The sequence below is a fragment of the Tachypleus tridentatus genome, chromosome 8 (assembly GCF_004210375.1).
Source record: "Tachypleus tridentatus isolate NWPU-2018 chromosome 8, ASM421037v1, whole genome shotgun sequence".
Taxonomy (NCBI): Eukaryota; Metazoa; Arthropoda; class Merostomata; order Xiphosura; family Limulidae; genus Tachypleus; species Tachypleus tridentatus.
The window spans coordinates 70,993,884-71,007,465 of NC_134832.1; the positions used below are offsets into that span (position 1 = coordinate 70,993,884).

Sequence of the window (13,582 nt, forward strand, 5' to 3'; positions counted from 1 at the left end):
AATAATATTTTACTGGAAATAAAACACCCTGTAGTATAAAAATGTATATTTTATAAAGATATATAGAACACCCTATTAACTTTTGTAAAATATTACATTAAAATTAAGAAACGTGTTAAAACACCATGATCAAATCCTTGATGATAAAATATATATGTGTGTGTGTTTGTGTATAATATTTTAAAACTTACCATTGTTTAATGTAATACAATTCAAGTATTGGCAATTTCTAATACTCTCTAAAACTTACAAGCTTTGTTGAAGTGTGATAAACATCGTATTAAGTGCAACTGTTTTTCCACCTAATTACCCTTAATTTTCCCGTCTCTGGTTCAAAACAAGATTTGTGTAAAAATATTTCAGTTCCGTTATTCTGAAATCGAAATGAACATATTAAGAGGAATGTGAAAACAGAGCATCTACAAGTTACGTAATTTCTGTTACAACTTTAGATTTTTTATTAAATATCTAATATCTACAGATTTTATAATAATTAAGATTATTTTTCAGAACAGGTGTGACGTTTCCATTACTGGTGCGATAACTCTGAAAGTACTCAGTTTTAACGGTAAAAGATGCTTTGGTATTTAAATCAAAGTTGAACAATATATCAATGTATTTAAACTCTAGAGTTGATAATGGCTACTTAAGCATGTGCGTATCAGTCCGCATGAATTGAAAAATTATTTATTTATGATTAAACAGAAAGAAAACGGTTTGTTTGCTTCAGCGATGTCAAGAAAACCCACTTGTAGAGAAATATATATGCAAAAACGACTCGTTTGGGTTGAGAAAATATTTTACATAGAAGGTCGAAACGTTGTTCGCTCTTCAATGTAAAATATTTTCTCAACCCAAACGAGGTTTGTTTGCTTGTTTTGAAACTCGCACAAAGCTAGATGAGGGCTATCTGTCCCTAATTTAGCAATTTAAAATTAGAAGTAAAGTAAGTATTCATCACCACCCACCACAAACTCTTGGGCTACTCTTTTACCAACGAATAGTGGGATTTACCGTCACATTATAACGCCCACACGGCTGAAAGTATGAGAATATTTGGTGTGGCGGGGATTCAAACCCACGACCCTCAGATTACGAGTCGAGCACCCTAACTACCTGGTCATGCCGAGTCGAAAGAAAACGAATAAATACAAAAAAAACAAACAAATATTTTATGCAACTCTTTACATAAGATTATGAATGCGTGGGGATATAACGATCAAAGACATACAGATACTATCTGGGTATCTGTTAATTGTGTTTGATTTTATTAGTAAGGTTTCTCTAATTTTTTCTTCTTTTGATGTCAGGTTCATGTTTTGGTATTGTGCCATTCTCTTCACTTTATTTATTTGGAATTAAGCACAAAGCTACACTTAAGGCTGTCTGTGTTCTGCCCACCACGAGTATCGAAACCCGACTCATAGCGGTGTGAGTGTGTAGTCATGCTGCTGTGCCACTGGAGAAGAACGTTCTGTTTAGAAAAGCTGTGTTTGTTTTTACTCATATGTTCATGAACATAGAAAGATGGTTTCTGGTGTTCTTTTAACCTGATATTCAGGTTAAGTTTTGTTTCATCTATGCAAAAGGTTGGGTAATTGTTACACTTTATTTCATAAATGTTTCCTGGTGGGGTGTGTTTATTATATAATTTTCTTAACATATGTTTAGTTTATTCCAAGGAGTGAATCTAGACGGTATGTTAAGATTATATTTATGTGCTGGTCTTTTTGAAATTTGTGATAGAAGTACGCTAATATTATCTATATCTGTGGGATAGTGCAAATGATCTATTTTGCAAAGTGTTTAAGTTTGTGTCTTTGTTAAAATGTGTTAATGGTTTCTGTAACTATACTGGAACTGATTAACGTTAGTAAAGAATTGAGTTCAGTGTACATCTTCTTTATCATCGTTTTCTGTAGTGTATACTGTGTACCCTAAATTTAAGAGGCTTTTTACATTATTAGATTGTCAAATGCTGGTTTAATATTTAAACCTTCTGTACCGTTAAAACTTGTGTACTTGAAAATGATAACATCAATGATCAAAACGTTGTACCTGTTCTAAAAATAAATCTTACTTATGTAAAATCTGTAAATTGTAATAAAATATACTTAATCAGTAAGTAAACTCAAAACAAAACTTTTAGATTTTCTAGCCTTTAATTCTTTGCTAGCTTTCGGCGTTTAAATTGTAATATGTAAATTGATTATTAAAGTTGTTTCTTTATTCTTTAGCCATTGTAAGTGTAAGCTAATTTATTGTTAACTCCATTTTTATTTGCAACATCTGTTTAAATTGTGGAAGTCGGATTTAGTCATATCCGGTCACAGTATAAACACTTCCGCAAACAAATTCACAAAAATCTGGATGAAATGTAAAGCAGTTTGAGATTTTGAAAGACAAGAAAACAGCAAGAAACTTCCAGATGTTGTTTTGATGAATGATCTTAAATAAACATTATAAAAACTTCATACAAACCAATGACTTAAATGTGCACCTTACTGTTTTAATTTCAAAATTTAGAGTATAAAAAGGTTATTATTTTTTGTATGCTACTAAACGTCTGTCGAGTGATATTGGAGATCCTATAAATAGTTTTCTAGCGTAATTTTGATTTTTTTCCAGAGAGAATTGCTTAAAAATCCATTATTTAAAGAACTGTAGTACACCTGCTAAAAGTCTGTCAAGTGGTATTAGAGATGATACAAACAGGTTCTAAATGAATTTTGAAAAGTTTTTTTTCCAGACGGATTTATTTAAAAATTCGTTACTTGAAGAATTGTGGAATATAAACATTATCATCCTTAAAAAAACTACTAAAAATCTGAGAAGTGATATTTTAGATACTACAAACAGTTTTTTTTAATGTTTTCCAGGCGGACTTATCTATTTTTTCATACACCACTGAAAGTCTGATGAGTGACACTATAAGTATTACAAACAATTTTCCAACCGACAATTTTAAAAATATTTTGCAGAAGAGAGTGACTTAACAAAATCGATCATTCTGACAATTCACGTATAACGTATTGTTTGTTGAGTTCACAAGCATTTAGTCAAAACTATTCAAAACTCAGTGAACCAGAATCCTTTCACTCTTCTTCCCTTCCTGTTATAAGCTGCTTTGGAATCTTAGATCTGCATTACACAACTTAAGTATATGTTTAATGAGTACTAGTTGTCTCTTCGCACATGTTAGATAACTGAAATTTGAACACACGGTATTACTTTATGTTTTACGGCCGAAAATATCTTTGATGGCCAGAGTAAAAAATTAGTGAAACAATACATTAGAGGATTGGTGGTCTAGTTCTGGTCTATGTAGAGGTACCTTGTTTTAATCACAAGAGAATATTAATTACACTGATTAAGTGAATATATTCTAATCATTTTAACACTTTTAAGACTAATGAATAAGTTGTACCATTTCAATCCCAAATAGTATATACAAATATATATATATAACTCTCTTTGTTGTCAAGGTGCTTTTTATAAAAGATAAAGTTCACCAATCAGACCGTTTAGAGAAAGTCCCAGACATTTTAAGTTGTATGTAAAAAACTCTTGGTTATAAATTGTTTACACAATGTTTTGGAATAATTTGCTGTAATTAAACGTATATAGTTTTATATATGTTTACTCTGAGATATAATTGCTGAAACATATGACCAAAGTACGGTTTGTAAGGTGAAAATAAATCATTACAATAATAAGCGAAACATTATTATTTGATGGTTGCATGTCGAAGCATTGTCAAAAGGTGACTATATTGAAGTAATGTAAATAAAACTGCATGGTGGAAAAACATTGAAATACGACTATAGGCTCAAACACTAAAATATATATATATAATTGTGTGATGAGAGACTACTGAAACCGTGTTGTAGGTTGAAATACAGAATATCATGTAGACTGAAATTTCATAAATTAGTATTGAATACTGTTAAATTATAAAACAAGTTAAATATTATTATATTTCTATATTTTATCGTGAGACGTTATCAGAACAGTGCTGTATGCCAAAAGATTAAAATACGACTGCTCAGCTGAAACAAAATTTCATTGCGACTTTAGTGTATAATGAAAGACTTAAAATCTGTTCAATAACTAGTGTTATTGAAAAATATTCAAAATGAAAGAAAAAGCTAACGTTAAAAAATATCAGTATAAGAATATTTTTGTACGTATTGCTCCTATCATATAACGGGAACAATTTAAAAAATTGAAAACAATAACAGGTCATGGATACATTTTTATAAGAATTTTTGCTTGTTTGAAAACGAGTCGTGTAAATACTGTAACTGTTGTCGTACCAACACCTAACTTAAAAAAAAAACGCTGCGTATTTGTTATGATGTTCACACTCAAAAGTGGATCAAAAAATTAATGTGATCAAGATAATAATTATGTCTTTTCATGTTAAATGCTGAAATAATTGGCACTGAAATTTTGGAGATTTGACTTACCCAAATTTAAATATTTATCTATCGACCTTTGACATTTACTCAGTAAAGTGTCGTAGCGAAAGTATGTTAATTCTCATTGTTGTTCATGTCTGTATGTTCATCTATATAGCTTCTATAATAAAATAAATCAGTAAGATAGAGTATTTCCATGACACCTAAATTACAGGAGGTAAAATTCTAGAGCTAAACGATAACCCAAACTCTTAAAGAATTAATTTCCAAAAAAATATTATCTGACGTAATATTAGCGCCAGACTGAGTATATTCTTAATTGTATGAAAGGACTTTGTAACCACGTGCTATGGGAGCTGACTTTTTATTCCAGAGATATAACGGGCCACCAATGACTGCTGATTTTCATAAAGTGGGCAATTCCTAAGCTGGGCTGGAACAACTTATAGCGGGTCCTGGGGCCACTGTTTCTAGTATGAAGAAAACCTACATTGTCTATTTCTGGATTGGATAAGTGGTCTTAAGTAAATTTAAGTTAGAGGATCGAAACGCATAGTGAGAAGATAAATATACGTTTTGCTAGACAGTGTTTGACAAAACTCTGTAGCGTTCATACATATCAATTCTTTTACACTCTGACTGCTTCAATCTGCAGAACAAATGACTATCTGTTAAATCACAGTAATCACATACGAAAGATAAGTTCTTTGCGCTAGTTAGTGGTGCGCACGAGTTATATACCACGTGCGTTTATTAAGATCGATTGTAAAAAGAATGCGCCCAGCTGCGTCATGCCTGCTCACTTGGCGGTATTGGTACGGGCGCTAGCGTGCTATTGAAAACTACGAGAAGCAAGGGTAACCCTGTCAACGTGAGCACGAACTTTCAGATTGCTCAACGGTAAAATACGGTCGACATCACTGCGAACCCGAGCATGGCCGTGCGCTTGTTAGTCGGTGTGCTGACGTTCATGTTAGCCACCCTGCCGACACAAGCGTCGGGCAGGTTTCTCGGCATGTTCGCTGCCCAGCAGACCCCTATTGACCCCTGCTACGATGAACTGGGCCAATCTCGTCGATGCATCCCTGACTTCGTAAATGCTGCTTTCGGAAATTTGGTAGAGGTGTCCAGCGTGTGCGGGAAGCCACCCAGTCGCTTCTGCGAGACTTTGACCAACCAGAGAGGAAGAGTGGAACGGACTTGTGACATCTGCGATGCCAGTAATCCTAGCCGTAGTCACCCAGCAACTTACCTGACTGATCTGAACAACCCCAATAATGTAACTTGTTGGATGTCGGAGCCTTTGAGCAGCCGTATTCACAACGTGACACTAACCCTGAGCTTGGGCAAGAAGTACGAACTGACTTATATTAGCTTACAATTTTGTTCAGAGAAGCCGGACTCTCTGGTCATTTATAAATCCACTAATTTTGGCAAAACCTGGCAGCCGTTCCAGTTCTACTCCAGCCAATGTCGCACCGTCTACGGAAAACCAACCCGGGCTCCCATCACCCGAGCTAACGAGCAAGAAGCTCTGTGTACGGATCCTCGGTCGAATGTGGACACTTTAGCTGGTGGAAGGATCGCTTTCAGCACATTGGAAGGTCGACCGTCAGCGTACGACTTTGATAACAGCCCTGTGCTTCAAGACTGGGTGACAGTTACTGACATTAGGGTTGACTTCAACAGGCTAGCCGGCAACACAGATTACAACGATAATGACACCCATAGCATTAATGAGAGTTTTTACTACGCTGTCTCTGACTTTGCAGTTGGTGGACGTTGCAAGTGTAACGGCCACGCTTCCAGGTGTATCCCAGACAAATCTGGAGAATTGGTATGCGACTGCAAGCACAATACAGCCGGCAGAGACTGCGAAAAATGCAAGCTCTTTCATTTTGACCGACCATGGGGAAGGGCTACTGCCCATAATGCTAACGAATGTGTCGGTAAGTTGGTACTCTATGGATTGTTTTGTGTTTGTGAAAAACTGACCTGTTTTCATGTCTTAACTGATTTCAGGTTTTTATGAATAGTACTGGATAAAAGACAAGTGTTAGAGTGTATTAAATAGTGTTAAGTAACTTAGTCGGGATGAAGGATACATGTCAGGATATTTTAAATACTTTTAGGTGACTAGGTCTAGATGAAGAATATGTGTTAGAGTATTTTAAATATTTATAGGTGGCTAAATCTGGATGGAAAACAACTTTCAGATTACGTTACTTTGTGGCACCTACACGAGTTGGTTATTTTTTTGTATAATTACACGTTTCTTTATTGTAGTTGAATTAGAATAAAGTATAAGTTAATAGGAAGTAAAAGGAAAACCTGTAACTCATACATTGTTAGAGTATTACATTGCCAAGTTTTGTTATAAATAACTAGATAATTCTTATTCTACAGATGACCAATATTTACTTAGAATAAACAAAGTATCAGTCACTGTGTGGTCTACCAGGTTTTACTAATTAATTTGTGATGACGAGAACCCCATATGAAGTAAAAATGTATTTTCAGTACAGCTGGTATGGTTATTAAAACTTTAATTAAAATAAAGTACAGAACAAACTCTGCAAACTCTCTTTGTTAACCTGAAGATAACCTAAGGTCTGAACGTTGGTCTGTACTTTATTTAATTAAAGTTTTAATACCCATTCCTGCCGTCTTGAGAACACATTAATTCTTTTAATACAGTTCAGTGACATTAATCTGCAGACTGCAATTGTTTAATTAACAGAATGAACCAGGTATATCACTCTGAATACATAAAGAAACAATCACTTAATTTTATTAAGTAGACCAACAGGTGTTATTGCTAATAAGTCAATTAAACAAACTCTTTGCATAAAGCCAAGTTTTATAAAAAAGTAAGTGAACTTAAATTATGCTTTAGACACTTATATGTTTCTTTTAGATGTACTTAACTGTTAATGTTATATTCGGCATTAAAGGTGTCACCAGACTAGTAGCTTCTCATTCAGTATTGCAATAATTATTTTTAAATATGCTATTCATTAAGATATTGTTGCTGTTTATTTTATCCCCCTAAATCACGATTTCTTTGCAGCGAGTAATTTATAATTTCGTTAAATTATTTGTGTTTGTTTCTTAAAGCAGATGTTAGATGAAAAGACTTTTTTGATGTTATGTTATAGAGATGAGTTTGCGTTTTTTTTTTAAGTAGGTGTTGTTCTTGAAGAAAGTCGTTTGAATACGAAGTGGTGATTCGTAAAACTAGGCGCAACTTTAACTAATGATTTGGTATTATTATTTTTACTAAGAGTACACTAAGTACAAACAGAAATGTGTGCTGTAGATTAATATACTTGTTAGGTCCGTGATGTAAAGCGAGTTCATATTATTCAATAACTAAACATTTTAAACGTGATATTGTTTGAGGTTAGTAAGATAGTTTTGTGTTCTATACATAAATAAACTGTTTTTCTCGAAACCAGACGTAGCTTGAAGGTGATACTGCTAGTTGTGTGCTGTAAATCATGTGTTATTTTAGAAACTGGGGGTCGTGTTAATTTTATGTTATAAACTAGACCTTCTGTTAGCGTCAGTTAATTACATAACTTGTTAAGAAATCTATTTTAAAAAAGTATAGCTACGTTATGTACAGATACTGAAAACAGAACCGCGCATAAGAAATCTTGACTCTAAAAATTTATTTTTCTAGTAAATAAAATAATTTTCCGAACCAGCCACGTTTCAGTGTTTAAAATGTGTTTTCACGACTCATGATAATATTGTAGCAAAACGTATTTCTCTTATTCGTGAGTTCGAATTGTTGTTTATTTGTTTAATAGCGTTTGATACAGAGCACCCTGGAATTTACGTTGATACAGAAACGCACATGAATGAACTGAACCGTTTAACGTGTGAAAGAAATTGATATAGTTCAGTCTGAACGTAACTACGCAGCAGGGCATGAATGCTCAACTCTAGAATCAGACTCAAACAAAAGACGAGCTCCCTAACGACGTGAACACTTAGACAAGCTACGACAGGTGCTGAAAAATGCTTTCCTCTTTTCTTCTTCGGTGAAACAGACGTTAAATTAGTTGTTAAAGAAGCATACAATATTCTGGTTATTTATTGGATCGTTGAGTTTTGCGGTTCGTAACTTCAGAAGACTGTCTACTGCACCTAAGTTTCTGCTCTTCAAACTGCATCAGTCCTCGCGTCGGGTCACAAGAGGCTCAGTCTATCACAAAGTGCGCACTGTACTGGCACACATTCTCCATGAGAATGAATCTTCCACTAAGAAACATTATCGCTGAAAAATCTCAGTTATTTGAATCTGATAGTCACTGCAACAAATTTGGAACGTGTTGTTAACAAACTCTGGCCACAAACCAGTTGTGAAATGTACCGTTTTTAGAATAAACTATAAAAAAACATTTAGTGTACAAGAGAAATGTAATATGCAGATGAAATGCATATCTAAGTGAACGGTTCCATGTAGTGTAGCCCTGGAATTAGTATAGGAATATACATCATTTGGTAGTATTGCAATTTTTCAAACCTAATATCTTTTTAAAACTTCAGTGTACTTAATATATCTATATATCATTTGGTGGTTTTAATAATATGACTCGATTGTTATACACTCAGCTTTCATTGCACAATTTAGCTCGAATTCGATCGGTAAGAAAATGTTAGCAGCAGCAAGTAACAAAGTGCTATTAATAACCTAGTGCTCAGTTTAAACTAAAACAATAACAAAGCTTAATCCCGTATGTTTTTTCCACTATTTAAAAATTAAAATCATAATAGTGAAGAAATGCTAATATTTTGTTTCAGGAAATATAAAATAAATAACAGTAAAGGCACTTTTTTATAGATAGAACATTATCATTTTTTTCCCATGTTATCGTTGTACAACTTGTTAAGTGGGCTTGTTTTTCTTACTTTAATTTGTTGTCCCCATTATGTAGCTATAGTGTAGATATGTCATTTCATACATGTAAACAGGTGAGTTAGTCATAAAAGACAACCTTTTATCGTATCTTCCAGATTCCAAAACTCAACTAGTTCTTAATAAATGGTCACAAGTAACAAAATGGCTAATACAATCTTGTATTAAAAAACAAACGATTTACTAATTATTATTATTATTATTATTATTAGGAAAAAATACTATAATTAGTTAACAAACTTGTTTATATTACAATTTAATATTTATGAGAGTAATAGATGAAATTCATTAACTTTACAAAAAAAAGAGTGTTTGTTTTAGGGCAAAGTTACACAATGTGCTATGCGCACTCTGTACACCGCAGGGATAAGAACCACAAACTTATCACTGAAGTACCAAAGGACTAAAGTTGTAGATCATTAGCCCCATACTTTTTATTAAAATGGTCACCATAACTTAAGACGAAACACAGTGTGTATTTTACTAAAGATTAAATAGATGTACTGATTAAAAATAAGTTTCATACTCTAATAATTATTTGGCAGAGGTGATCTAATCAACATGTGATGAGTAAAACTTTATTTGAGGAAGGGGTTCTGTGATCAGTACAGTATAAAAGTACAATCGTGATTGTATTTCAACTGATATGAAGGTAAAACATAAAGCTACTTCACTGTTTTTATATATGGATGTCGAAATTCTCTTTGATTCTGCTTTAGAATAGTATAACAAATTTATGATGAATGAATCAGATAGTTTTCGCTGAGCAGACAAATGATAAATGACCAATATGAAGTGCATGTGATCGGATGATGGACATTCTCATCTGTCAATACCAATTCTGCCCCCCCCCATATAAAACAAATAACAACAAGATCATTAAATGGTTATGTCACTGCCTTTTCCCATTTGAAAAATGACGCGAGGAATCATTTTTACTAAATTAATGTAACTTTTAAAACTTTAATTTGAAATGGATCTGATTGGATAAAAGACATTCTTATCCATGTAAATACTAATTCTGTCTAAGAAGCACGATCTCTGAAAAAGAAATCATTTCGCTTTCCCAAAGCAGATATTCGATTAATGAAAACTGATGTGAGAAACGATTTTCTCTAAACCAACGAAACTCGTAATATTCTAGTGTTTGCCAAAAGTAAAGCCACTAGAAGATAAAGAATGTGAAAAGATGATCTTGAGTAGCTCATTTTATTTGTTCTTGTTTTTCTTCGAACAACAAAAAACGAAAAAGAGACATTTCAATAATAGTTTCTTAAGTTTCTTCCAAACACGCATCGCATGGAGTTAGAAGTTCGAATGTCGGAAACATTAAAAGGTTCTTCTGTGGGGAGGATGACAGAATATTTTTGTAACACTGGCTGAAGCACCAACATTTGAGCCGTTGAATGCAAAGAATGAGAAAAGGAAACTGAGGAGGATGCCAAATATACCAACGTATTTTGAGGCTTGTTTTTAAAGAGCGATGAAAATAAACCTTAAGAACAAATTACACGCTGTTTTAAGCGAAGTTGTCATTAATATTCACTCACTTCATTTAACATACTTTAAAAGTATTAGAGATATTTAGAGGATGTTACGAAAAAAAATGTTGTCATTGCAGGCTACACAAAATATAAAAACATCAAATATGTGAAAATTGAACAAATTTAGCCCAAGTAACATATTTCTTTTAAATACTGCCAAAAGAGACGATGCTCTTTTAAAAACTTTTATACAGTAATATCTCAATATATAATAAGCGAAGAAGTCACGTAGAAAAAGGCAAACAGAGTTAAATACAGAGAAAAACGTGTTCCTAATATCTAAGTCTGTCAAGAACGTTTTGGTTTTAAATCATTTGATAAGTATTACAGACGGTACTCGTTCTTCAGATAATAAAAAACCTCATACAGTGTTGTACTTTTAACTCTTTTTCATGGTGTTTATAGCCCTTTATAGCTATTTTTTATAAGTAAATTAACAGTACAATAAAAAAGTTTTTAAATGGAAGTTTACTATATTTCTCATGAGCAACAAGTTTAATGTAACGTTCAAAGTAAGTTTACTGTATCCCTCATAAATAACAAGTCTCACGTAGCGTTCAATGTAAGTTTACTGTATCCCTCATAAATAACAAGTCTCACGTAGCGTTCAGTGTAAGTTTACTGTATCCCTCATAAATAACAAGTCTCACGTAGCGTTCAATGTAAGTTTACTGTATCCCTCATAAATAATAAGTCTCACGTAGCGTTCAATGTAAGTTTACCATATCCCTCATGAGTAACAAGCCTCATGTAGCGTTTAGCGTAAATTTACTACATCTGTCATGAGTAACAATTCTGTAATGTAGCATTTACTTGAATCATTTCCGTATGTGTAAAAAAATTCCTTTTTTACATGAAACTACGTTGACTACAGAAACTAGCTACATATATTAGTCATTTTTTCTTAGTAAGTTTTTATATTTGGTTATTTCTTGTTACAAAGTGAAACCTTGTAGACTGGTCTCGAAAGAGACCATTCATGTCTCATGAGCTTGTCTTGAAATGTTTTAATTTTGTTGTTTTAAAAATGTTTTGACACAATTTTTAATACCGTAATAGTTATTTTCAAGAGCCATGTTTCTGCTCAGGATTATGTTTATATTCCTATGTTTTTTTTACTAACGTATATAAAAGGAACTTTGTTTAATTATGTTTCGATAAATGTCAATAAGTGGGTGTGCTTTTGAAATTAATTAAGTTACGTAATACACATGTAAAGTAACATTTCTAATTATAATTTTAGATGTTCCTGTGGCTATTTGTATGTTTCTTTAGGCATAAAATTGATATGTTATAATAGTCATATTTCTAATTAGTTACTTTTATGTTTCTAGTTATTCTTTTATAATTACATTTTTGTTGTGTTTCAAACGTTATGTCTTAGCTTCTCAGACTGTCTCCATTTTTAAGTAATCTAACTTAAGAAGAAAACGTAGTGATTGCAAAAGACATGAAGTTAAATTGTGTAAAGGTTTTCACATATTTTTTTTTAATTCAAATTATCAGTTACTATCATTTTCTTTGTTTCTGTTGTTTTTTCTTTCAATCCTGGATTTAACTTGTGCATTTTGTTATCTATATTAGGTTTTATAAATTTATTTAACCTTAAGTGGTTAATAGAAAAAAATGATTTACTACATAGAAGTAAATTGTTGTTTATTTGTTTTTATGTCTTATGGTTAAACACTTCGTGATCTTATGATGCATTAGAAGAGCTGGATGAAATAATTAGCTTTCGTACCTCGCTCATCCACTTGATAAACTTTTTGTGCATAGCCCTCATTCGTTGGACTTTATATAACAAACAAGACTTTGACAACACAAATAGCGTGTGATGACATCAATAGGATGCTATCCTTATCACACTTGCATAATATACATATGTATATGAATGTAATGTTAGAATAGTGTCTGAAGAGGGAAGATAAACAAATATAAACTCTTCGGTTGAATGTCTCGATTCTCATAAATTACCTGTTCAAACACTACTGAAAAAAAGAAGTTGAAATTAACCTCCTTCAAAGTCACAAAACCAAAACAAAGAAATACTCGAATTTCATTTTGAAAATATAAAATAATATTAAACTGCATATAAAGAAGGGAAAGAAATAACTTTCTTTATGTCGATATAGAGAAACTATATCTTATTAGTAATCAAAATACAGTATTTTTACCTTATTTTTTATTTTCTTCACCGTAAAAGTACTTATGACAAAATATGTTTCACTATCGTATTTAAAAATGCAAACATTTCTTTATTCCAATGATTATACAAATACTCTTCACTAACTGAAACATATGATAAAGTAAATTATAGAAACACAATGTAAAATTTTCCATATATTACATAAGTAATTTAAAAATATTCTCCACTAATAAAACTATAAAACAAAATTAATTATGAAAATACACTTTGAAAAATAAACTTATGACAAACCCGTTTTGCTAAAGAGTACTTTTACAAAACAAAATTATGAAGCCTGTTATGGCCTCGCGATTAGGGCACTTGGTTCTCAAGCTGTGAGACGCAGGTTCAAATGCCATCACTGAACATTTTTGCCCTTTCATCCGTGGGATGTTATTATATAACGGCCAATCCTACTATTCGTATAGTAGCCCAATATTGTCTTCACCCTAATCAATAACTTCAAAAATTAGAGACAGATAGCCCTCGAATAGATTTGCACGAA

General features: G+C 32.4%; 1 protein-coding gene across 2 annotated transcripts in view; it reads left to right on the plus strand.

The window, feature by feature from the left end:
- Positions 1-4,900: 4,900 nt before the first annotated feature.
- The window catches only part of LOC143222629 (netrin-1-like), a 108,783-nt gene continuing 100,101 nt past the window's right edge, over positions 4,901-13,582 (plus strand). Inside the window, exon 1 of one of the 2 annotated variants that reach the window (XM_076449338.1) lies at positions 4,901-6,370. In XM_076449338.1, the coding sequence (XP_076305453.1) occupies positions 5,356-6,370 (1,015 nt within the window). In that variant the 5' untranslated portion in view covers positions 4,901-5,355. The remainder of the gene's footprint in view (positions 6,371-13,582) is intronic. The other variant, XM_076449339.1, reaches the window with a different exon arrangement.